Below are 25,937 nucleotides of genomic sequence, written 5' to 3'. Positions count from 1 at the left end.
ATGCTGGACGACAACGATGATGACGACGCCAACGTCATACCAATATACGACCACAAAAATTTTTTGCGGTCGTATAATGAGAAAAAATTGACCCCCCACAATTTCTTTTTACCCCCCCCCCCTTTTTTTTCCCCCAAACCATAATTACCCATTTAAATTTACCATAGTGCTAACTTAATCTATTTTATAATAGAATTTAAAATATAGTGTCAAATCTTTCATATGGATTTTTTTGTAAAAAAAAAAAGATGCAACATTTGCAGATATTTTTACTGGTCTTCCTTTATAAATATGCATTTCTTTAAACATAATTTAAAAGCAGTGTAAGGGAAGTAACCAAAACCTTGTATTTGGATTACCTCCCTTACACTGTTTTAAATTATCTTAATTGTTCATTAACCATTACTTTATACATAAATTAAAAGCAGTGTAAGGGAGATAATTTCAATGATGTATTTGATTTATCTCCCTTACACTGCTTTAAATTATGTTTTGTACTAAAGTATTTGTCCATTAACCAGGACAACCTTGTTTTTCCCCCTTTTTTGCCCCTAATTCTTAAACGGTTTGAGCCATAACCCCCCAAAGCAAATCCTAACCATCCCTTTGTGGTATGGAAACTTGTAGTATAATTTCAGAGAGATCCATACACCGTTCCACAGTTATTGTCTGGAAACTAGAAAATGCTTATTTTTGGCCCCTTTTTGGCCCCTAATTCCTTAACTGTTGGTACCATAACCCCCAAAATCAATCCCAACCTTCCTTTTGTGGTATTTAACCTTATGGTAAAATTTCAAAAAGATCCATTCACTTAAACTAAAGTTAGAGTGCGAAAACCAATGTGTCTTCGGACGACGATGCTGGACGACGACGACGCCAACGTCATACCAATATACGACCACAAAAATTTTTTGCGGTCGTATAATGAGAAAAAATTGACCCCCCACAATTTCTTTTTACCCCCCCCCCCCCTTTTTTTTCCCCCAAACCATAATTACCCATTTAAATTTACCATAGTGCTAACTTAATCTATTTTATAATAGAATTTAAAATATAGTGTCAAATCTTTCATATGGATTTTTTTGTAAAAAAAAAAAGATGCAACATTTGCAGATATTTTTACTGGTCTTCCTTTATAAATATGCATTTCTTTAAACATAATTTAAAAGCAGTGTAAGGGAAGTAACCAAAACGTTGTATTTGGATTACCTCCCTTACACCGTTTTAAATTATCTTAATTGTTCATTAACCATTACTTTATACATAAATTAAAAGCAGTGTAAGGGAGATAATTTCAATGATGCATTTGATTTATCTCCCTTACACTGCTTTAAATTATGTTTTGTACTAAAGTATTTGTCCATTAACCAGGACAACCTTGTTTTTCCCCCTTTTTTGCCCCTAATTCTTAAACGGTTTGAGCCATAACCCCCCAAAGCAAATCCTAACCATCCCTTTGTGGTATGGAAACTTGTAGTATAATTTCAGAGAGATCCATACACCGTTCCACAGTTATTGTCTGGAAACTAGAAAATGCTTATTTTTGGCCCCTTTTTGGCCCCTAATTCCTTAACTGTTGGTACCATAACCCCCAAAATCAATCCCAACCTTCCTTTTGTGGTATTTAACCTTATGGTAAAATTTCAAAAAGATCCATTCACTTAAACTAAAGTTAGAGTGCGAAAACCAATGTGTCTTCGGACGACGATGCTGGACGACGACGACGACGACGACGCCAACGTCATACCAATATACGACCACAAAAATTTTTTGCGGTCGTATAATGAGAAAAAATTGACCCCCCACAATTTCTTTTTACCCCCCCCCCCCCACCCCCCCCCCCTTTTTTTCCCCCAAACCATAATTACCCATTTAAATTTACCATAGTGCTAACTTAATCTATTTTATAATAGAATTTAAAATATAGTGTCAAATCTTTCATATGGATTTTTTTGTAAAAAAAAAAAGATGCAACATTTGCAGATATTTTTACTGGTCTTCCTTTATAAATATGCATTTCTTTAAACATAATTTAAAAGCAGTGTAAGGGAAGTAACCAAAACGTTGTATTTGGATTACCTCCCTTACACTGTTTTAAATTATCTTAATTGTTCATTAACCATTACTTTATACATAAATTAAAAGCAGTGTAAGGGAGATAATTTCAATGATGCATTTGATTTATCTCCCTTACACTGCTTTAAATTATGTTTTGTACTAAAGTATTTGTCCATTAACCAGGACAACCTTGTTTTTCCCCCTTTTTTGCCCCTAATTCTTAAACGGTTTGAGCCATAACCCCCCAAAGCAAATCCTAACCATCCCTTTGTGGTATGGAAACTTGTAGTATAATTTCAGAGAGATCCATACACCGTTCCACAGTTATTGTCTGGAAACTAGAAAATGCTTATTTTTGGCCCCTTTTTGGCCCCTAATTCCTTAACTGTTGGTACCATAACCCCCAAAATCAATCCCCACCTTCCTTTTGTTGTATTGAACCTTATGGTAAAATTTCATAGAGATCCATTCACTTAAACTATAGTTAGAGTGCGAAAACTAATGCGTCTTCGGACGACGACGCCACCCGACGACGACGAAGACGCCAACGTCATACCAATATACGACCACAAAAATTTTTTTGCGGTCGTATAAAAATTGAATCGTAATTTCCTGTCGATATGCACAACTACATAGTATGTCCTTATTATCTAAAAAGGTTTCGTGAAATTCTGTTGTGTGGTTTGAGAGGAGTTGCGATGACAAGAAATAGGACTGACGGACTGATGGACTGACATACTGACGGGTCAAAAACATTATATCCTCCGCAACTCGTTGCGTGGGGTATAATTAAACAATTTAAAAGAGGTCAAGGACAACAAACATCAGCCGGAGGGAGATTTAGATCATAAGGCAGCTATTTTACATTCTTAAGTATGGAGCTTTCTGCTAATAGTTTACCCCACTTGTTACAGCTGGATTAGCACACACATCAATAGATTAAACTACAATTAAATATGTACACAAACCTCTATCAATTTCAAAGCCTTTTTCTATTTTACAATTGTCAGGAAATCCTGCTGTCAGCAAACTGTGATCTATTAAGGCAGGACCATAATCTGAACAAGAAAGACTAAGTTAATTATATTATATCAATTCAAATTGTTACTATGAAATTAATTACACAAGAAAATACTAAATTTTCATACATTTGATTCAAACTCATGATTTCAACATTGCATTTTGTGTCTTAAAATATGCATCAGATCAGTGGTTGTCGTTAGTTCGTGTCAGTGTCTGTGATGTTTATTTTTCGTATTTTTTTTTGTTTTAAATTAGGCCATTAGTTTTCTCAACTGAATTATTTCACACTTTTCGTGTCAGGGCCTTTTATAGTCGACTATACGGTATGGGTTTTTCTCATTGTTAAAGGTCGTACGGTTGCCTATAATTGCTTACATCCAATTCATTTGAACTTTAGTGGATAGTTGTCTCATTGGCAATCATACCACATCTCCTTATTTTCGTATCATATGTTTTTATCATTAGCAATGGACGGTTAACACTGTTGATGTTCTTTTACTTCCAAAGGGTTCCATTTATACAGATATCCAGTGATTTGGCACGGACATGATTAACTCTAATTTTCTTATGGATGTGGCCTGTCATCTATTTCCTGCATAAGGAGAAATTTCTCATATCAAACTGAACAGTGTGATATTTATAGGTTTCATAAAGAGTGAGAATTGGTTATCACTTGATATCAACTTGAGTTATTTAATTTCAATATAAGCCTTCAGCAAGTTTATAATTACCATTTAAACAAGCATTCTGAGAGTATTGCATGGCAATACACAGTCCCCTACCGGGTAAAAATTCATTATACTGGAACAAAATGCTAACTTGTTCTATAACTTGTCATGGTGTAAACAATAAGAAAATATCAAGTCAATATCTTCAAGCATGACTAAAAACAGTGTGGAAAACTGATTAAATGTGTGAATTTTTCAAGTCCAAGGACCATAACTCTGCATAAAATTATCAGACCGAAACAAAATTTTAAACTTGATCTGTATAACTTGTCATGATTAAACTATATACCAATTATCAATCAATATCTTCAAGCATGATGAAAAAAAGTGTGGAAAACACTTTAACATTAGATATAATTAATAGTTCTCGAAAATTAGATATGATGTAATACAGTGTATATCTATTTTCAAATTATAATCAAATATAATTAATAGTTCCAAATATTTTTTCTTTTCTTTTGTCACAAACTAATATAGATTTGTAACTTATCTATAAAATGAAACTAATATATATTTGTAACTTATCTATAAAATGAAACTAATATAGATTTGTAACTTATCTATAAAATGTCAACAATTTTTATCTACACAATGTAATGTAATATATACATTAATAAAAATAGATTATTATCTAATTAAAGGATTTCACTTCATAATTTTTTTTATATATATATATAGCATTCAGAAAATTGGTTTATACAAAATAACAAACAAACCTGCCAAAAAATTCTTCAAATAATTTACAAAAGAATGTCTTTTAAAAAATGAGTTATCTCCCTTTGTACAGAAATATGGTTTAACATAGTACTCTAACATTAGATATGGTCCAGAGTTATGGTCCATTTCTCTGGACTAAATCATCAGGCCCGAACAAAATTCGAACTTGATCTATAACTTGTCATGGCAAAACTATATACCAAATATGAAATCAATATCTTCAAGAACGAAGAAAAAAAGTGTGGAAAGCTCATTTGCCGGACTGACGGATGGACAGACGGACGGACAGACAGACGGACAGAGTGCAAACCTAAAGTCCCCTTCTACTTCGTCGGTAGGGGACTAATTAAATAAAGAGAGTTGATATCAAGCGATATTTAACTCTCACAAGTTTTTAAACCTATTTCTCTTATTGTCAACACTCTGTGTTAATATAAAAATTCTGTGAATCGTTGATCTAGTCTTTTGCACATACAGGCATGACATCCTATGCCCTGTTTTGGCATCAAACCTTAACATCAGACATTTTAAAAAGCCTTCAGAAACCAATAAAATGTGTCTAAAAGAAGATTTCCAGGTGAAAAGTGTGATTGTTTTTTATAGTAAGAAATCACATATGTTCGTTGCCATGGGCGAAATGTACATCATCTTAACCTTTGAAAGTTATCAATGACAAAACAGATAGCCAATGGAAATCAGACCTGGGGTAATTAAAAATGTAATTGTAATTAGCTGTAATTAATAACAATTTTGAAAGTAATTCAATGTAATGTGTAATTGAGCATATTTTCAATTACATGTAATTGAAAGTAATGAATTACATTGCCTTTTTGCCATGTAATTATGAATTACTTTTCAATTACTTTGAATTACATTTAAATAATTGCATGGAAATTTTAAACTTTTTGGGCTTTTCTGATACAACTGGTAAATTTGATTTTTTCCTACATTTAGTATGCACTTGGTACTTTGATTTTTTTTAATATTTTTTAAACATTTATCATAATGAAAAAAATATAACATTCTTTGATATTTAACTAATCATCATAGCATGTATAATTATTAATAATCTTTATTTGTATTTAATTCATTAATTTTTTCACGTTTACATAAAAATGTAAAAATTAAAAACAATGCCAATTTAATTACATGCAATTTGTAAATATGTACCTTTAAAATCTATATTAACATGTTTAGTAGAAACGTGAAATTTTAAGAACATTTTTTTAAGAATAAAAAATATATTAATTTGAATCTATATAACACAAATCTTGTTGGAATGTTTTCACTGTTGAAAAGTGCACGTATATATTTATATATATATATAAAAGTTTCATCATATTTCATCCTGTGTCATTTTTATGGTTTTATTCTAAATGATATATAATAATAATAATAAATAATAATAAATTTTATTTTATTATTGTGTCACATACTGATTGAACATTATACAATGACATAATAAAAATATACATTAAAACAATCAGTACCCAGCCATAAGATTGGCTTATGAGACACATATCTACAAAACATTTCACATTTAAATATATGTAAATACAACATTTCCTAAAATTTGTTTTTTGTTCAATTTCAAAAAGATTTATCATTTAAATAATTACAAATTCAATTAAAAATTCATTTAATAAATTAAATTATAAATTATATAGATAAAAATTATTATTTATTTCATTTAAATATCACATGACTTTAAAAGTAGTAAAATTTAAAGGTTACTAAAACTATAAAAATTAGTATCTCAAACTAAAAATAACTTTCGTCTCATAAAAAAGTTAAAAATACTCTTGCTTAAAAATGCTTGAATTTCAGGACAATTCATCATTTCAACTAATTTCTGATCATCGTCTAAAATAGCAAAATTTTCAATATAATTTGAACATTCAGAAAATAAAAGCCATCTCAAGTCATCATAAAGAGAACAATTTAAAAGGAAGTGTTTTTCAGTTTCAACACAATTGTTCGTACAAAGCACACAAAGTCTGTTATGAACTGGAATTGGCGGCCTGGCATACCTTCCGGTTTCGATGGCTAGCGGTAGCGATCCGGCGCGGAACAGAGCCATAACGCGTTTATGTTGTCTAGGTATTAACATTGCAACATATAGTTCAATATTTCGTTCCTGTTTAAATTGTCTATAAGTACGTAGTTTATTACCGTTTTGGTGTCCACGGTCATTAAAAAGTTCGTTATACCATTCATCATTGTCAAGAAGGTTGATCTTCTCGGTTACAGTTTTCATAACATATTTAGTATTCAAAGTAACATTACCCACTTCATCGTTTACATTTAATAAATTTACAGTTTTATTCACTTCATAATTCCATCCTTTTTTCCGTCTCGATGCCCAACGCCAAACCTTAAATATTTTCCTGTTTTGGTCTATCCGTGTTAATTTACATAAAAGTCTTATACAAGAAATGTGTTGCTTACTGAGACAAGAAAGCCATCCCATATCACCACGTGTCGAAATGTTTGACGTATTTTTACCAACGGACAAAAAGTATTTACATGCCTTATTTTGGACAGTGTTTATAACGGTATATGATTTTGTTCCCCATATGGCACTCCCGTACATCAATACTGGCTCCACCATTGAATTATAGAGTTTTGTAAATACTTTGTACGACATACCGCCTGATGAAATAAATTTTGCGAAAACCGCACCGAGAGCTCTACTAGCCGACTTTGATAGTTCTTTCGTTGTTTTATCAAACGTTAAGTGATCGTCCAACCATATTCCTAAATATTTATACGAATCAGTAATAAAAATGTCGTTGCTTGAGCATTTGAATTGGAATGACGTCAAGTTAAACGATTGAGGTCTAAAATGTACCACTTTAGTCTTTTCTGGATTCACGGACAATTTCCAAGACGAGCACCAGTCCGTTAAAGTGTCAAGCATTCGTTGCAGGCTCTTACATATCTTTGGATAAAAGTAATTGAAATGTAATTAATTACATTGGCAATGTAACTGTAATGTAATTAATTACATTTGAAAATCAATGTAATTGTGACGTAATTAATTACATTTAAAAATCAATGTAATTGAAATGTATTTAATTATTTTGGCATGTAATTGACCCCAGGTCTGATGGAAATGTCTTAATATCGTCTTATGATGCTGGATAAGCCAATCTAATTAACACAGTTTTCGTATCACACTGCATGGAGTGTGATACGAGAAATATCTCATCATGCAAGAAACAGATAACAGGCCACAGACATGATTAAAATTCAGTAAACAAAAAAAAAGAATAAATTTTATTTGCCTATCCTGCAATATATAAATAAATTTGCAACAATTCCATTGGCTATTCAACAGGTCAATGACAACTTTTAAAAGGTCAAAACGGACTACTTTTCCTCCATGGCAACAGAGATATGTGATTTCTTTAATAATATACAAAACACTTACATTTTTCACCTAGAGTCTTCTTTGATTTCTAATTTGACGTGTGAAAAAAATTTCATTATAGTGTTGCACAATCTCAATATGTGTACAATCTGTCCATGATGTTTCAAAGTTGTTTAAATCCTAATCCTAATCTGAGAAAGAAGCTCAACTGCAAAACTGAATCAATATGCATTTATATACATATAGTTACAAGGGCTAATCTTTATGTTGTTCCACATTCATATTCATGATATCAACATTATCATGAAATTTTTTCAGAATAACCCCAAAAAATTAATTAGCTGTGACCATACTGACCTAAATGAGAAATAAGGATTTTTCTCAACTGATCTCCTGGCTTTGCAGCAAGTAAAATTCCTCTTAAGCTAAAAATAAAGAATTTAAAAATGATTACATGTTTTCAAAATCTGAACAAAAAAGTCTGGACTGTTATAGACTGATATTGTTTACTTTCAACAAATAGTTGTATTTTACCATTTGGGTATTTAACTAAATTGTTTCAGAATGACCCAAATTTGTCTCAAAATAATCTTTCGACATCATGCAACAATCATTTTTTAATTACTACATCAAACGTTTTAAATTCTGATGCATGATGCAATATATTTTGCAGAAACTTGCATGGTTTTAAGAAATGGCAGACACATTTGCAAATAAGTATAAATATCTATATTCTTCACTAGAAAAACATTGATATTTGTAAACTAACTAAGCTGAAACAATGGACATAACCTGTAGCAGACTTTAACAGCATATGGGTTCTTAAACTTACGATTCTTCAGTTGGTACAATGTGTTGCTTTGCTGCATCTATTGGATATGTTTCCTTGACAGCAAATCTCACATCCTGGCATTTATCAGTTCGAGGTCTGAGAATGTTCAATATAGTGTATTCAAAGTCTGTTAACACTATATTTCCCTAAGAAAAGAAATAACAACATCAACCTCAAACAGACTATTTTAAAATGACTGTCTGTCATTTTGTCTGTCATGATTATAAGTTCAAAAAGAAGTGACAAAATCTTCTCTTTTCTTCTAATATGACATCAAAGTATATCATCTTTCAATGGCTTAACTTTTTTAACTTCTTTCTGTTGACATCACTTTAGTACAGGATTCAATGTGCCACAGAAAAAACATGAAAAATGAAGTACCCCCCCCCCCTCAAAAAAAAAAAACAAAAACAAAACAAAACCCAGTATTGTTTGCAATTCCAATTTTTCTGATAATCAAACTCATCCAACCATTTGATAAGTTCTGTCATCCATCAGGAAATGCATTATCCATCAGCACAAATATATGGCACTTTAAGTACAAAGTCCCCAATATTCCATTTCTTATTTTCCTTATAATTGAATTCATCCAAAGTTACTATTATTGCTAATCTGAAGACGACAAAAACCTGACAAGAACTGGCAAAGGAAAAATAAAAGAAATCAAAATGTTGTTACAGAAGTTGTGGATGAGAAAAACAAGCTTTTTTTCATGAACATACAAAAAACAAATGAGTTATAGAATTACCATATTAAATTTATACACCATCAGTGCACCCTGAACAATCATATATCCTAGTTTGTTGTTTTCTATTATAATTGATGTAACCTTGACCTTTAATCATTGATAATATCAATAGGGTGCATGTTGATAGCATTACAGAGCATTGTAATTTGTACCCATTTTGATTTCATCCTGCCCATTTTATTTCCACTATAAGCTATGTATTACTGGTATAACCTGACAAGTTAATTCATACTACATACTCTGTCATACAATTCTAAAATGATGTGATATGCAGCTTCTCCTGATCCAAACTGTAGATCTATAATTCTATCAACACCTAGCTGTTCAATGGACTCCAGTCTTCTCCCTTTAATGTGCTTTCTCATCTAGAAAATGAAATACTGACATTAAGATTTCAACAGTCACTCTTATAAAACCACATAATCTTTAGTTTAGCAATAATCCATGTAATTAAGGTACCAGTAAATAAAATGATTCCCAGGGCGCAACTTGATAGTACCACAGAGATCGAACCCTGAACAGTTGGAGCAAGAATGGACAGAACATTCAAGCTTGATACAGCTCTGAATTTGGATTGTGATTGATGAAATTAAAAAAAAAATAATTTTGGAACCTTTGGACATCAATGTGGACCAATTTGACAACAGGGTCCAAAATCCAAAATCTAAATACACCGTTAAATCCAGTATATAAAACCCCCAAAATCAATTCCCAAGCTTCCTTTTGAGGTAAGGAACCTTGTGGCACAAGGTCATACAGATCCATACTTATACACAAGTTATTATCCTGAAACAAGAAAAATGCTTGATTTTGGCCCCCTTTTCGCCCTTAATTCCTAAACAGTTAGGACAATAACCCCCAATCAATCCCAGCCTTCTTTTTGGAACCTTGTCTATCAATTTCATAAAGATCCATACATTTATACTCAAGTTACTGTCTGGAAACCAAATGTCTTTGGACGACGACATTTGACTTTTTGTCATACCATAAAAATGTATGTAAAATGTTTGCTTTAATATAAGGAAATAATTGGTTGTCATCTTACAGTAATACATACTGGAAATTCAGAAATTATTGTGTCAAGCACAACCTCAAAGTATTTATACCTTCATAGAAAATCCTGAAGGTGCCATATTTTTTGGCCAATCAAAACCAGTAGTGTGGATTTTGTTTCCAGATTCCATCAAAATCATGGCTTTCTCGTCTGGCCTGAAAATTAAGAAATTTCATTTTTAAAAAGGTAGGTGTTGAAATGCTTTGTCTGATTTTTATAAGAATATTAGTTCACAATTACTTTTACAATTGATCATTGGAATATTAGTTCACAATTACTTTTACATTGATCATTGGAATATTAGTTCACAATTACTTTGAAATTTGATAACTGGAAAATAAGTTCACAATTACTTAAAGAATTGATCATTGGAAAATAAGTTCACAATTAATTTAAGAATTGATCATTGGAATATAAGTTCAAAATTACAATGAAGTATTACATGTATCACTGGAATAAAATTTCACAATTACACTGAAGTATTATCATTGGAATAAAAGTTCACAATTACACTGAAGTATGATCATTTGAATATAAGTTCACAATTACATGTTTTTTGTATTTTGAAGTATGATCATAGGATTATAAGTTAATAAATGGGGGAATGTGTCCATGGGACACAGATGATGCCCCCGCTTGCATATCATATAAAGTTATAAAGGGACATAACTGAAGAACGGTAAAAGTAATGCTATCCAAATTTGTACTTGATCTAAGTTTTGTGGTAATAGGTATTGTGTATAAGTCTCATAACATTTGGTTGAGGCTAACTTAAGTTAGAGAACAGAAACAAAAAATTCAGCAATTTTTCCATTTGTAAACAGGTTAACTCTAGAACGGTAAAAGTGACACCACCAAAATTCAAATTTGATCTGTATTTTGTGGTAATAAGCATTGTGTATAAGTTTCATAACATTTGGTTGAGGCAAACTAAAGTAAGAGAATGGAAACAAAAAATTCAGCAATTTTTGTTTATAAAGGGGCATAACTCAAGAACGGTAAAAGTGACGCAACCCAATTTCATACTTGATCTGTATTATGTGGTAATAAGCATTGTGTATAAGTTTCATAACATTTGGTTGAGGCAAACTAAAGTTAGAGAATGGTAACGAAAAATTCAGCAATTTTTGTTTATAAAGGGACATAACTCAAGAACTGTTTAGTTGTCTTATTTTAAAAAATGTTTTTTTTTTTCATTTATGGTTGTTCACAGCTGTAAACACTGCAATGAAATTCATTCATTAAATGTATTTATGTGTGTTATGTGGAATGAGTTTGAAAGCCTTGGGCAATGATTTTATAACAGAGGGTTTACTTGGGTTGAGTAACAATTGTTGTTATTTGGTTTGGCAGTCAGTATATAAGGTAAAGGCACAAGTTTTAAGTAATGGAGGTTTGAGTAGTGACTAAAGCAGCACACGTTTTATAGGTAGAAGTATAATTTTTCTTTTACAAAAATATTTTTGTATTTTTGTTTTCATATTATTTCAGTATCTTAAACACGTTGTTTTTATTTTGATTTAGATTGTTTTGTTACAGAACACATGCAGAGTCTTTTGTGTTAATAGGGACTTAATATTTAGATTGGACTTTGAGGCAGAGGAGATATTTTGTATTTGAAAATAAAAGTTTGAGCTGGTCACTGCGCCATTCAGTACCCTAACATTGTGTTTGTGTTTCATTGTATTCAGTAATTATAAGAAAAGTGAACATAAGTGCATGTGCTCAATGATGTTCACATGGTTTCAAAGTAGCTGGAGCATTTTAGTACATAAATACTTTCTGTTTGTTTAAACAAAGTGAATTAAAACATAATATTTCTCATTCATGTGGTTTTTGTTATACATTGTACTAACCTCGTCAACTTAATCAGGTATGTCTTGTTATCTATATCATACACATTGTTAACTCGCATCCCACAATACCTATAATAAAAGCAAAAACCCTGTAATCTATATATATCATACACATTTTAACTGGTATGCTGCAATACCTACAATAAAAACAGTTACTCTGTCATCTATATCATATACATTTTTAACTTGAATCCCACAATATATACAAGAAGAGTGCACATGCTGAAATATCTCACCTGGTTATTTATTGTGATTGAATTCATGTTGAAAATCTTTAAAAGATAAAGGTTAAATTACAAGTAACAAGTAAACTTTATAATCATTCCATACACCAAATAAAGCTAACCTATTACTTATGGAATCTGAGAAACAGATCAGCCTAGACATGTAACCTAAACATTCACAAATGACAATTAAGTCTTTGGTCTCACTGGTTGGTCATGCTGGTGTAGAAATTGTCTTTGGTGGTTTAATTATGAAATCAGTGTGCATAATATATTTGCGTTTTATAAAATGACCCTTTATCGAAATTCCCAATACACTTTTAAACTTTAGACAATACATGTACATACTCTATTCAAATAATATAAATTGTACAACTATACAACAAGACAACAAAATAAATCATGAATAAGGGTGAACTAAATCAGGGCGAACAGGTGTTATGGCAAACAAACTCAGGGCAAACAGGTAATAATCATGATACTAGGGCGAAGATACAAATTTTTAATGGGAGGCCGGATAGAAGAGGGCTTAAAAATCGAGAGATTTTGACTCAAGCCAGAAGAATCAAATGTATGTACAAAGTAAAAAATATATTCCTTAGAAATAAGATTCAAAATTATTCTTAATTATCAACTTAATGATTTTGAAAATGAAAAGTACAAAATTTATGCAAGATTATTTAACAAAGCAAACTCACAGACTACTAACACCTGTTTCACATTGTATTCAGTAAAATTAAGACATTTGAATACAGTGTTGTCTATTCATTATATACAATACTATTTATAAATTTCTGGAATTGTGATTCATATATTTTAATACGCAACAGTTTTTTCATTAAAATTTATTTTCCGAATAATGACAAAATCTGATATCTTACTTTCTTATTTCCTTGATGACAACGGCAATATCTATTGTACTAAATCGGGTCTTCATTTTTCTCTCTGTTGAAATTATCAAATATCAAACAAAAGTTAATAATAATCAGTAGATCTGGGAAAGTTTCTTTCAACACATCACAACATCCGTTTCGTAATTTCGTAATGACGTGATCTGTCCATTTGAAAGAAAAAGCCCGAGAATCGAAATCTTCTGGATAGGAGATTTATTTTTCACGCATTTCGCGCCAAAACTGGGATCACTGGGATTAACTCTTACTTGACATTTAAATGCCTAATACTGCCAATTATTACTGTACCATTTATATAACGAATTTAGAGAACAAATACACAATGAAAAATTCCTTTGTACTAGTAAAAACAAGTTACATTTTGTATGTTCATTTTATTTGTCAATGGCAATGCAGAGAACAAATGAATTTTTGGGAGGAATGTTTAGGAACATAGAGCTCAAAACCATCAGAAATAGATAGGTAATTTTTTGATTTTTATGACTTAAAACAAAAACAATATATAAAAAAGATTTTATTTCAGCCAAAATGGAAATTTTATTTTCCCCATTTAACTAATGACTAATTCCTGAGATTAAGCGCCTGTGGTATTGAGTTGGTAAAAGTGTTTTATTTTCTTATATAATTAGTTATTGCTCTTGGACAGACGAAATATGTGCAATGGAGGAGACATTGGATCTCTGTTCTTTTATTTCAAAGGAGGAAATGCCAGTGTCTTAATACTTTTCTATGATCTGATTTTGAAAATAAAATGCTCGTAAAATAAAAATAATTTCATTTACCTTGGATTCTTTTTTGTCGCAGAAAGCTCGACATGGGGATAGTGATCTGGCGGCAGCGTTAGCTAAAATCTTGAAAGCTTTATATTTAAGTAGGTAGAAGATCTGGATGCCTCATGTTACGAAGTTTCCGTCAGTCACATGTCCAATGTCCTTGACCTCATTTTCATGGTTCAGTGACTACTTGAAAAAAAAGTTAAGATTTTTTGTAATGTTAAATTCTCTCTTATTATAAGTAATAGGATAACTATATTTGGTATGTGCGTACCTTGCAAGGTCCTCATGCCTGTCAGACAGTTTTCACTTGACCTCGACCTCATTTCATGGATCAGTGAACAAGGTTAAGTTTTGGTGGTCAAGTCCATATCTCAGATACTCTATGCAATAGGTCTAGTATATTCGGTGTATGGAAGGACTGTAAGGTGTACATGTCCAACTGGCAGGTGTCAACTGACCTTGACCTCATTTTCATGGTTCAGTGGTTATAGTTAAGTTTTTGTGTTTTGGTCTGTTTTTCTTATACTGTATGCAATAGGTCTACTATATTTGGTGTATGGAATGATTGTAAGGTGTGCATGTCTAGCTGGCAGGTGTCATCTGACCTTGACCTCATTTTCATGGTTCAGTGGTCAAAGATAAGTTTTTGAGTTTTGGTCTTTTTTTCTAATAATATATGCAATAGTTCAACTATATTTGGTGTATGGAAATACTTTATGATCTATATGTCAGTCACACAGGTTTTATTTGACCTTGACCTCATTTTCAAGGTTCATTGCTCAGTGTTAAGTTTTTGTGTTTTGGTCTGTTTTTCTTAAACTATAAGCAATAGGTAAACTATATTTGTTGCATGGAAGAATTGTTAGCTGTACATGTCTGCCTAGCATGGTTCATCTGACCATGACCTCATTTTCATGGTTCATTGGTCAATGTTAAGTTTACTTGGTTAATTTTAAAGTTTATGTGACAGTTGTAATAAAGCTTTATATTTAGGACTATCAACATAATATCAATGATTAGTAAAGAAGGCTAGACATTTCAGCGTGTGCACTCTTGTCTAGAATCAACGCTTCCTAAATCTGTCACTTAAATGGACTCACCAAATTATATTGAATTGTTTCCTTTGTGTGCCTTATTTCATTAACTTTGAATTGGCCAATTTATTGATTTCTGTTCACTGATGGAATTAATTTAAAAACTTACTGTTAATTTTTGTAATTTTTATATGCCTTCAATGGGCATGATGGGAATTTGTAATGTGTGACTGACATCAACACATCGACGAAACCTCTTGGTTACCAATGGGTTGCAATTGAAATGTCTAGTTTATATATATAAATGAATATATGATACACATCGGTACAATGGACACACAGTGTTTGTAACTTTATGTATACATAATAGACAATCGTATAGTATAAGTTGGTAGCAGCGAGGTTAACATGGTTAATATCAATGAGTTAAAGATTCAAGTTAAAGGTAGAGACTTGTCGGTTTAGGTTCGAATCCCTGTATTCTCTTTGTTGTCTCTATTCTTAAGTTTTTCCGTTTTTCTTATTTTGTATTTTACTGGGGATATTTTTGTAATAATATTGGGTTTTCCCGTTTATTTTTGAATTACTATTGTCTATTTCACATAATTGAAAAGAGCGAATCTTATATTTCGGATGTTGGTAGACAAAATAATTACAGTTGACATACTTGGGGAGGCCTGCTACGAATGATTCCAACAACAAATGTAGGCGTGTTATGCACCATTGTGTAGATAAATCAATTTAGATTTATGGCATAAGAAGTTTTAGTGGGGTTGACAACTGAGAAATCGAAATATAACAGAATTTCGCCACCAGGTGACATTTTTAAAAATTGCAAGTTAAGTACCTTGTGTTATGTTAAGGTATGTAGGATTTTTTTTTTCAGAGACAAGTGCCTGTGGTGAAATACTGTCAATGAAAATATATCTTAATCAGTGGTTTTGTTAGCCCAAAATAGAAGGGCGCCGTGCCCTGGGTGCCCTCAGCCGCGCCCTGGGTGCCTTCATTCGCGCCCTTCTGCCCTGACGCCTATTTCCCAAAAACCCTTGTGCCGTTTTGGTAAAATTGCCTTATGCATCTTTATTAACAACATATACAGTAATTAAAGAATGTGAACTCGTGATACACACAGAAACGTAGACAAAAGAAATGAGCAGTGCCTTTTCCTTTCATAAAAAAGTGCCCTGCCCTCCACTGGCACCCTGCCCCTTTTGATTTCTAGCTGGAGCACTGTTAATGTAATATGTCTTTCTGCCATGAAATTTTTGGAACTTTTTTTAATGTGTTTCATAAAAAGTATGTGTATAACCATAAATTAGTTATGCATGTTTGTTTGTTTGTTATTATCAATGAAGTAAAACACTTTAAAGATATCATTATCCAAAATATTAAAAACTTATAACCTCCCTTTCATGAGACAAAATTTTATGACAATCCATCTATGAAATTTTGTCTCTATATACACAATATATAACCTTGGATAACCTCCCTTTAACAAGACAAAATTTCATACTATTTATCTATGAAATATTGTCTGGATATGGACAAAATTTAATATGAAAATTTGTCATTCTCTCGACATTATTTCATAGATGGGGACATAATTTCATGATACAAAATCAGGAAATATTGTCTTTTCATAGGACGATATTTTACTTTAAACAGGATCCAGACTTGGTACAGACACGTAAACAATGTGTTGGGGTTAAACATGTGTGTGAGTGCTAAACCCTCCCCTAACCTTGGACAGTGGTGTTGCAGCACAACATAAAAGAAAAACCAATGAAAATCGGTTGAAAATGGCTGAACTCATCAGATTGATACAAAGCAGAAAAACCTGCAAAAAGTAATCTTTACAAAATTAAATTTGTGATTTAGAGATGTATCATAAGGTACTGACATTAAATCTTTTATGAAAATGAATTAAAGATACATGGTAATTATAAATGAGAAAGCAATCCAACAATACTAGAAAAACAAGACAATTGGAGGGCTTGTTTCTACATATACATATAGTTTTACATTATATAAATATTTTGGCCATTTAGTATTGTAACAATAGACATTTGTAACACTTTTAAATCATTATTAGATATACATAGATGCCCATTAGATGGATAAAATAGAGGAATGATGTACCTAGTGGCAGGAGATAATGAAAAAAAGGAGAGCTATTTATATGTTACTATGCTTTACCATTATCAATGCTATAGGATGTTTGGTTTTGTACCATATGTTAGATGTTAGACCTAGAGACCAGTTTACACAGGCTGTCAGATGGATGTATGAGGTACTTCATTTTTATTTTAACAAATTATTACTGTACTATCATGAAATTAGCAATGACTATAAATATAATCAGACATTTTTTATCAGATTATGTAAATATACTTTTAAAGGAATAAATTTTACACATGGACATGTGTTTTGTTTAAGTGTTGCTTGTATTAGAAAAACATCATTAAATAAAAGCGTATCAAAGGGTATGTGCAGCTACTGAAGTATGCTCAAATTAAAGTACATCTACTAAATTGAGCATGTCATGCCTAGCTTACACTTTTCATGTTTATATTAAAACGTTTTTGTTGTCATTGATTTTAGGAATATATCAGGTATGATCATCCATGTTTTACTGAACCCAACCATGTTATTATTGAAGTTCCAGTCACAAATGTAAACAAAAAGTACTACAGGAACCATCTGATGTGTTCTGTTAATGAACAGTCCAAGTGGGAAGCAGATATCATTGTAAGTAATTTCATAGTATCTTATACACTGATGCATGATTTTCAATACCTAGTTTCATTATATGACATGTGGTATTTTATTAGTATGTGTAAATTAATAATGGCGAATACTAAAACTAAATGTATTTCATTCTTTGTGTAACACTTTATTATTTTAGGGTTATTCATGACGATACATGTAGTATTCAACCTAAAAGTGCCTAAACTTCTCAATTAGAGAATGGACCAATCAGTGACGTAAAAATTAAGACCCAAAGATTATATGCCATGGAAAGGAAACAGTCATTGAATTTTGAAACAGCTGTAGTCCTCCAGTTATTTTGTAGCATGTGATATCTTTCATTAATTTCAAGTTTTCTTCCTGTAGTTGGGCTGAATGATCCTTAGGGTATCTAGTTTAAGTTTGTGTCTTTTGTCTGTAGTTGGGCTGAATGATCCTTATGGTATCTAGTTGAAGTTTGTGTCTTTTGTCTGTAGTTGGGCTGAATGATCCTTAGGGTATCTAGTTGAAGTTTGTGTCTTTTGTCTGTAGTTGGGCTGAATGATCCTTAGGGTATCTAGTTGAAGTTTGTGTCTTTTGTCTGTAGTTGGGCTGAATGATCCTTAGGGTATCTAGTTGAAGTTTGTGTCTTTTGTCTGTAGTTGGGCTGAATGATCCTTAGGGTATCTAGTTGAAGTTTGTGTCTTTTGTCTGTAGTTGGGCTGAATGATCCTTAGGGTATCTAGTTGAAGTTTGTGTCTTTTGTCTGTAGTTGGGCTGAATGATCCTTATGGTATCTAGTTGAAGTTTGTGTTTTTTGTTCCTGCCAATCAACCAACACGGCTGCCATGGGCTAAAAATAGAACATAAGATTACAATGAAAAAGGGTAAAAATGCTTCATTTCCACCAAAATTTTACTATGAATCCAGGTTATAATAAAGGACTATTAATACTAATTTTCCTATTTTTATTCCCCCGCAACTAAAAGTTGGGGGCATATTGTTTTACCCCTGTCTGTCCCATTATGGGTATATAGTTATTCCACATAACTCCTCCTACAGTTTGAATGCTAGGAAGTTTTCACTTTGCTGGCTGTTTGTACATATATTGAAGGTGTGCATGTGGTCAGGCTTTTGATTTTTATTAATATTTGCTCTTTTGGGAGATATTTTTTGTCTCGCCTTGACGGAGTTGAAAAGCAAGACATAGGTATGCTGTTTCCGGCAGCAGTGGTGGCATCAACAATGTATTAGTTTGTGATTAGGTCTAGTTTATGGTGAACCACTAGTGGTAGGTCAATGATATTTGGTATGCAGTTGTATTAGCATTGGCACATCTCATTACCATGGAGATTATTTGGCCCTGCCCCCTCAGTCATGGTCTATTGAAACTTTGCTTAGTTTATATGTATGAGTTTGTGATAAGGTCAGTTTATGGGGAACTGTAGTGGTAGGTCAATGATAATTGATATGCAGTTGAATAAGCATTACCACATCTCATTTCCATGGAGAATATTTGGTCCTTACCCCTCGGTCATGGTCAATTGACTTTGAAACTTTTGCTTAGTTTACATGTATTAGTTTGTGATTAGGTCAGTTTAAGATGAACCACTTACGTTAAGTCAATGATATATGGTATGCAAATGTATTGGCATTTGCAAGTTTTATTTCCATGGAGATTATAATACCCCACCCCCTCATTATGGTTCATTGACTTTGAAACTTTTACATAGTTTACAAGTTAATGTTTGTGTTTAGGTTTGTTTAAAGGGAACGACTTATGAAAAGTCAATGGTATTTGGTATGCAGTTATATTAGCAATGGCACATCTCAATTCTATGGAGATTTTTAAGCCCTGTACCTTCAGTGAGTCATGGTTCATTGACTTTGAATATTTGCATAACTTACATGTTAAAGTATTGCTATTTTAATTTCAACATTTGCATTATCAAAATTACAAAAAGGCGAGACATATCTCTGTGTTAACAGTTTATTGGAGTATTTACCTGCATAAGAGGTGCATAGTGGTTCATTTGCACCAAAATTTTACTATGAATCCAGGTTATAACAAAGGACTATTAATACTTATTTTCCTATTTTTTATGCCCCCGCAACTTAAAGTTGGGGGGCATATTGTTTTACCCCTGTCCGTCCCATTATGGGTATATAGTTATTCCACATAACTTCTACAGTTTGAATGCTAGGAAGTTTTCACTTTGATGGCTGTTTGTACATTTATTGAAGGTATGCATGTGGACAAGGTTTTGTTTTTTATTAATATTTGCTCTTTTGGGAGATAGTTGAACTTTGTCATTTTGGAGTATATACTCCCATAAAAGGTGCATAGAGTTTCCGGATAATTCCTCCTACAGTGAACCATAGACCTTTGTGCTCCCATGTTCAACTTTGTGTATTTTAAAATATCACTTTGCATCTGCAGGGGCATCATTTGTGTGTCCCAGACACAATAATATCTCAAAGAAAGTCCTACATTGACTTTGTTATAATACAGATACTTCAGAGTGGAGTGAGGGGGGCATCACTTTGTCTAGTTGCCTATTATTTCAATACTATATTAGATCATAAGGTAGAAACCATAAACAGCAATACAACATCTTCAGAAATGCCACTGTGAAACGATTGGATGACACGGTTTGCCTATTGTCTTGGAAACTATAATAACAACAAAACTGATCAACAATTACAAGATCTACAAAATGCTAAATCACAGAAACCATTGGCATTGGATTACAAATTTATAGAGTTATTGCCCCAAAATGATAATTTTGTAAATTGTTTTTGAGTGTTTTCTACTATCTCAGTAAAAGTGAGGCGATTTAGGTATAGTTTCCATGGTTTTAGAGTAGAAGGTAAACTTTATTTGGTCTAAAGAATCACAGTAAAATGTACATGTCCTTCTGACCATTACCTCATTTTCATGGTTCATTTACCAATGTTAAGTTTTTTTTTTATACAAATAATGCAACCTTTATCTCTGGAAGGTAAACAATATAGTATTGAGTTAGAATGAACTCAACAGGCAATACATTATACCAGTGTAATAGGAAGTTGACATGCTGGTCCTTTTCAATCTCATGCAACAATAGCTTTTTAATGTTTCTACCAGGATCTACCAACATTCAAAGGGATTAAAACTTTTTTTAAAAATGAAGCAATCATTTTGGTCAAATAAATTTTACTGCAGGTAGCCTGTATGTATATTGATTTTTATTACAGATGGAAAAGGAAATAGATAAGTTGAGACTATCGTACCCCAAATATGTTTACCCAGTCAGTGGATATCTACAACTTATAACTGTGGATAGATGGAACATCAAGAAGTTGAAGGTCATCATTATGCCTCATTCTCATGTGGATCCAGGTAATTCTGTATCTTTTTATACTGCATACAATTTCTAAGACTCCAGGAACTGTAAAGTTCAATTAAACTGAACTTTAGAAGACAATTGTTGTAAGCACAGAAGAAAAGAAAAAAAAATTTACCATTGTTTTCAAATGGCTGTGTATAAAGCTTTCAGTATCAATATGCTGTTTAAATGTTATCAAAAAGGAAGGTTATTTTTTTGATACAGCATTTGATTTTAAACATACATTTGATTAAGAAATATGGTAAACCTCATGTTTGTCAGAGGTGATAGAGATCATGAAATAATTGATTTTAATGAACACTTTTTGGAAAAATTAGATCTTTATGAGAATCGATATATAAGGAAATTGCATCCTTTTATATCCCTTTTTTTTTGGCATTTTGAAAAACTTCTGAAATCTTAAAGTCATCCTTTAAATAGATAATGTGTCTGACAAAGCTTCTGACTTCAAATTGATGGACCATTGCTAATTTTAATTCTTGACCTGAAGGACTTTCAACATACATATAGTCCTAATCAGTAATCGGATGAGACATTGCAGTGTATGCAATTTTCAAACAATACAATTGCTAAAAAAAGTGTTAAGATAATCTAGTAACAAACATGAAAATTTTTATTTTTGTTTTCTGCCACATAATTTATTTTTAGATAAACACCTCTTGTTGATTTACATGACAGAATCTTATATCGCAGTATCCAATTTGAATTGAAAAACTACCAATAATAAAACAGAAATTTACATTTAGATATGTTTTCAACCTTCATTTAAAATTCATGCTATTTATTTGCAAATTTTATGGGTTTAACTATACTTCATTTATTTGATAAAATATATAATAAGCTAAGTAACACTTGTCAGTTTATTTACAATTAAAAAAAAACACCCTTTAAAACATTCATTCTTAGACACTTATATTTATACAAATTTAATGCCATAACCATTTAAACTGTATATAATTAGAGAACGTTTATTTGTCTAGCCAATTTATATGAGGTTAACTTGGTTTTGTTTGTAAGAAAATATCTGCTTATCATCCCAAACCATATACTGAATAGATTTTCAGCCAAACACAAATTATTCAGCATGTATTATATTAACTGATGAAACCGAAACTGTAAACAGATCTACTGTCAGTGTTACTAAAATTAGAACACTAGGAATGAAACACTACAAATGGTAAGACATTCTGCCGTTACTATATAACTTCTTGGTCCAGATGTTTTTTTATATAACTTGAATCGTATTTTGTCTCTGCTGAATTATGCTTGAAAGCAACTTTTGATTATTGCCATGAAACTTTGTTCATATTGAGTTTTGAATTGAAGATATGTGAATGGGTGTAGATTATAGACTCATTAGACACTCTAAATTTAATATTTTTCAGGTTGGAAGTCAACTCTACAAGGTTACTTCACAACTTATGGGAAAAACACCCTAAACAATATCATATCAATGTTGTCTAAGAACCAGAGTACCAAATTTATATGGTCGGAAATGGTTTTCTTATCAGAATGGTGGAATCAGGCTAGTCAGAACAGGAAAGATGATCTTAAACGGTAAATTAACATTCCATTTCCCCATATTTAACAAATATTGTTTTGAAGTAGATATATGTTCTATTTATATTTATGACAAAAAAAGTGGTTTTAAAAGGGAAAACATATCTTTTAGTAAAGGGTGATTATGAAATATAAAATAATATCTGTTTTAGTTCTCAAATAAGAAATTGATGGAGGTTTCTCATGTATGACAAAATATATTAACCACCATCCCTCACAACAGCAAGATTAATAATAATAACTATTGTATGTTTGAGATCTTTAAATTATCCAAAACCTTTTTTTTTTAGAAATCCAAATTTTATGTGTGGTAGCTTATTTGAAATCCCAGTTTTTAACCAGGTTTTCTGAAGGGAAAATCCAGTTCTTGAAATGGTGCCAGTGGCGTGCTGCCAACAGTTTCTGTGCATTATCTTATGAACCGTTCAGCAAATGCTTTTCAAATTTTAATATGTTGGTACTAATGACAAAATCGAGGTCAAGTTCAATATTGTCAATTTTCACTTGGAAAATGTCACTTTATGTAGTTTTTGTGCAATAACTTATGAACTCTCTGTCAAGTAGATAGTAGAACTTATCTTTCAGGGTCTTAAATACAGTTTAACACTAGAATCCATTCTGAGTATTGTAGAGATATTATAAAAACTGACTCTTTAATTGAATTTTGAACTGATCTTTTCTGTTTAGATTGCTTCATAATAAACAGTTAGAGATAACAACTGGGGGATGGGTGATGACAGATGAAGGAACAGCCCATTACACTGCCATGCTCGATCAGCTGATAGAAGGTCATCAATGGCTTCAACAAAATTTAGGTAAAAACTTGTTTATATTTTATATTTTTGTGTTTAACATAAATGATTACAACTGATAATTACAAGTTCTCAGTTGAAACAGGATAGAAATGTGCAGCAATGACTAACATTCTACTGGTTAATAAGCCTTGTATAATAAATTTTTTTTTTTATATTTATATTTTGAGATATAATGTATAGTTATTCTATATTTATCAACCTCTAAAATACCATCTCAGAGGATCATGAAGCAATACTTTTCAAATAAAATTATCCTTAATACAAGCTCTTGCACAGTCACTATTCAGTATACAATAAAAAAATTGCTTATACATTATAAACAATTGAGAATAAGTTATGATCAATTTTTATCTTTAGATCTTTGGTGAAAATATTTCCTAATTGATTTTTTTTATGCCCCCGCCATAGGCAACGGTGGCATAAAGTTTTACCCTTGACTCCATCCGTCTGTCCCATTTTTGTTTCTACACTCTAACTTAAGTTTGCCTCATGCAAATTTTATGAAACTCATACACAATGCTAAAAACCAAAACTCTCAGACAGAGTTTGAATTTGGGTAGTGAGTCACTTTCGGTTCTAGAGTTATGCCCCTTTATAACTTGGAAAAATCACATTTTATTTCATTTCCGTACTCTAACCTAAGTTTTTCTTATTTAAATTTTATGAAACTCTTTCACAAAACTAAGAACTAAAACGATCAGACAGATTTCGAATTTGGGCAGTGAGTCGCTTACAGTTTTAGAGTTATTGCTCCTTTATAATTTGGAAAATTGAAAATATTTCGTTTCCACACTCTAACTTAAGTTTGTCTCATCCAAATTTATGAAGCTTATACACAATGCTAAGAACCACAACATGCAGACAGAGTTCGAATTGGGGTTGTTAGTCATTTTCTAGAGTTATGCCCCTTTTTTTACTTGGAAAATTGGTAAGCTTGAGGGGGGGCATTCGTGTCTTTAGACACATTCTTCTTTTATTTAAAAATCTTGTTATAAGTGTTATCTAATTATGTCCTATAAAAAAAAAAACAATTTGGTGTCGTGGATATCACTAATGTTAATATAATCATTTGTTATTTTTCTAGCATCTTTGGCAGCCTTTCAAGAGCATCATCAATATTTATATAATAACTTTATTGTTTAGGGCGATTTCAGGATAAGTTTGATTTTGACAACAAATCATTTACAGTTGATATATATGCATTAGCAGCTATTAATCTCAATAGTACATGGAGCCCTGTCTGCTCCACCTGAATATGAATATTAGTGGACACTAGATTTATGGCTTTTGAAAAACAACTACAGTAGTCCCTCTATGAAATGGTGACTCAATCCCCCTATTGGGTTAACGTTTAGCTTTTATGGATGCATTTAAGCCTGTGGACAGCGACTTCTGCTATTAGGCAGTGGCTCGTGTTTCTATGTTTACAATGTCTTAACCCCTCTCCAAATAATGCAATATTATTTTATATGCTAAATTTTCTGTTTTCATTATGTTATGTCAATTATTTTAATCAATTGAACCAATCTGTTCAAGGCTTCATTGGATTTTCTCTTATAATCATATTCAAAGTATAATGAATGCATTGTATTTATACTCAGAAACTCTTGACATAAAGTATAAGTAACAAGTATGTTTATTGTAGGTATACATCCAAGTGCTGGATGGTCTGTAGATCCATTTGGTCATTCCCCAACCATGGCATATCTTGTGAAACATTCTGGCATAAATGGCATGGTTATTCAGAGAATTCATTACAGTATAAAAAAACATCTAGCAGAGCAGAGGAGTTTGGAGTTCTTCTGGAGACAGGGATGGGGTAATTTTAATGTTTCATGGAATAAGATCCTCTTGGAAAGACAGAAGTCTACACTGAAAACAAGACACGTATACTGATAACTACAGGTCATACAAGGGTCATATGGTTAAGGAAGAACTTAAAACCTATTATGTCTTTCTTTATATGACAAATTAAAAATATATGGAGCAGAATTAATTGGTTGCAAAAAATAAGAAATGAATAAAATGAATGGGGGAACATGTTGCTTATAAATAATTTTCAAAAAGGATAAATATCAAAGAAAGAAAAAGTTAGTTCAATTAAAGATCGGA

The 25,937-nt window shown here is 31.7% G+C and overlaps 2 protein-coding genes across 2 annotated transcripts in view; one reads left to right on the top strand and one right to left on the bottom strand.

Moving 5' to 3' along the window:
- The window catches only part of LOC127698220 (ribosome quality control complex subunit NEMF-like), an 82,845-nt gene extending 69,183 nt beyond the window's left edge, over positions 1 to 13,662 (bottom strand). The window contains exons 1-7 of the mRNA XM_052201573.1: positions 13,495 to 13,662; positions 12,390 to 12,458; positions 10,586 to 10,688; positions 9,719 to 9,844; positions 8,732 to 8,877; positions 8,257 to 8,324; positions 3,027 to 3,116 (exon numbers count right to left, since the gene is read on the bottom strand). Coding sequence (XP_052057533.1) covers positions 3,027 to 3,116; positions 8,257 to 8,324; positions 8,732 to 8,877; positions 9,719 to 9,844; positions 10,586 to 10,688; positions 12,390 to 12,458; positions 13,495 to 13,550 — 658 coding nt within the window. The 5' untranslated portion in view covers positions 13,551 to 13,662. The remainder of the gene's footprint in view (positions 1 to 3,026; positions 3,117 to 8,256; positions 8,325 to 8,731; positions 8,878 to 9,718; positions 9,845 to 10,585; positions 10,689 to 12,389; positions 12,459 to 13,494) is intronic.
- Positions 13,663 to 17,437: 3,775 nt separating this feature from the next.
- The window catches only part of LOC127698217 (alpha-mannosidase 2-like), a 50,427-nt gene continuing 41,927 nt past the window's right edge, over positions 17,438 to 25,937 (top strand). The window contains exons 1-6 of the mRNA XM_052201571.1: positions 17,438 to 17,624; positions 17,936 to 18,082; positions 21,299 to 21,443; positions 22,836 to 23,007; positions 23,698 to 23,825; positions 25,471 to 25,644. Of these exons, the coding sequence (XP_052057531.1) occupies positions 17,490 to 17,624; positions 17,936 to 18,082; positions 21,299 to 21,443; positions 22,836 to 23,007; positions 23,698 to 23,825; positions 25,471 to 25,644 (901 nt within the window). The 5' untranslated portion in view covers positions 17,438 to 17,489. The remainder of the gene's footprint in view (positions 17,625 to 17,935; positions 18,083 to 21,298; positions 21,444 to 22,835; positions 23,008 to 23,697; positions 23,826 to 25,470; positions 25,645 to 25,937) is intronic.

This window comes from Mytilus californianus, unplaced genomic scaffold (genome assembly GCF_021869535.1).
Source record: "Mytilus californianus isolate M0D057914Y unplaced genomic scaffold, xbMytCali1.0.p SCAF_4, whole genome shotgun sequence".
In the NCBI taxonomy this organism is placed as follows: Eukaryota; Metazoa; Mollusca; class Bivalvia; order Mytilida; family Mytilidae; genus Mytilus; species Mytilus californianus.
This window is presented reverse-complemented; position numbering and strand designations above follow the sequence as displayed.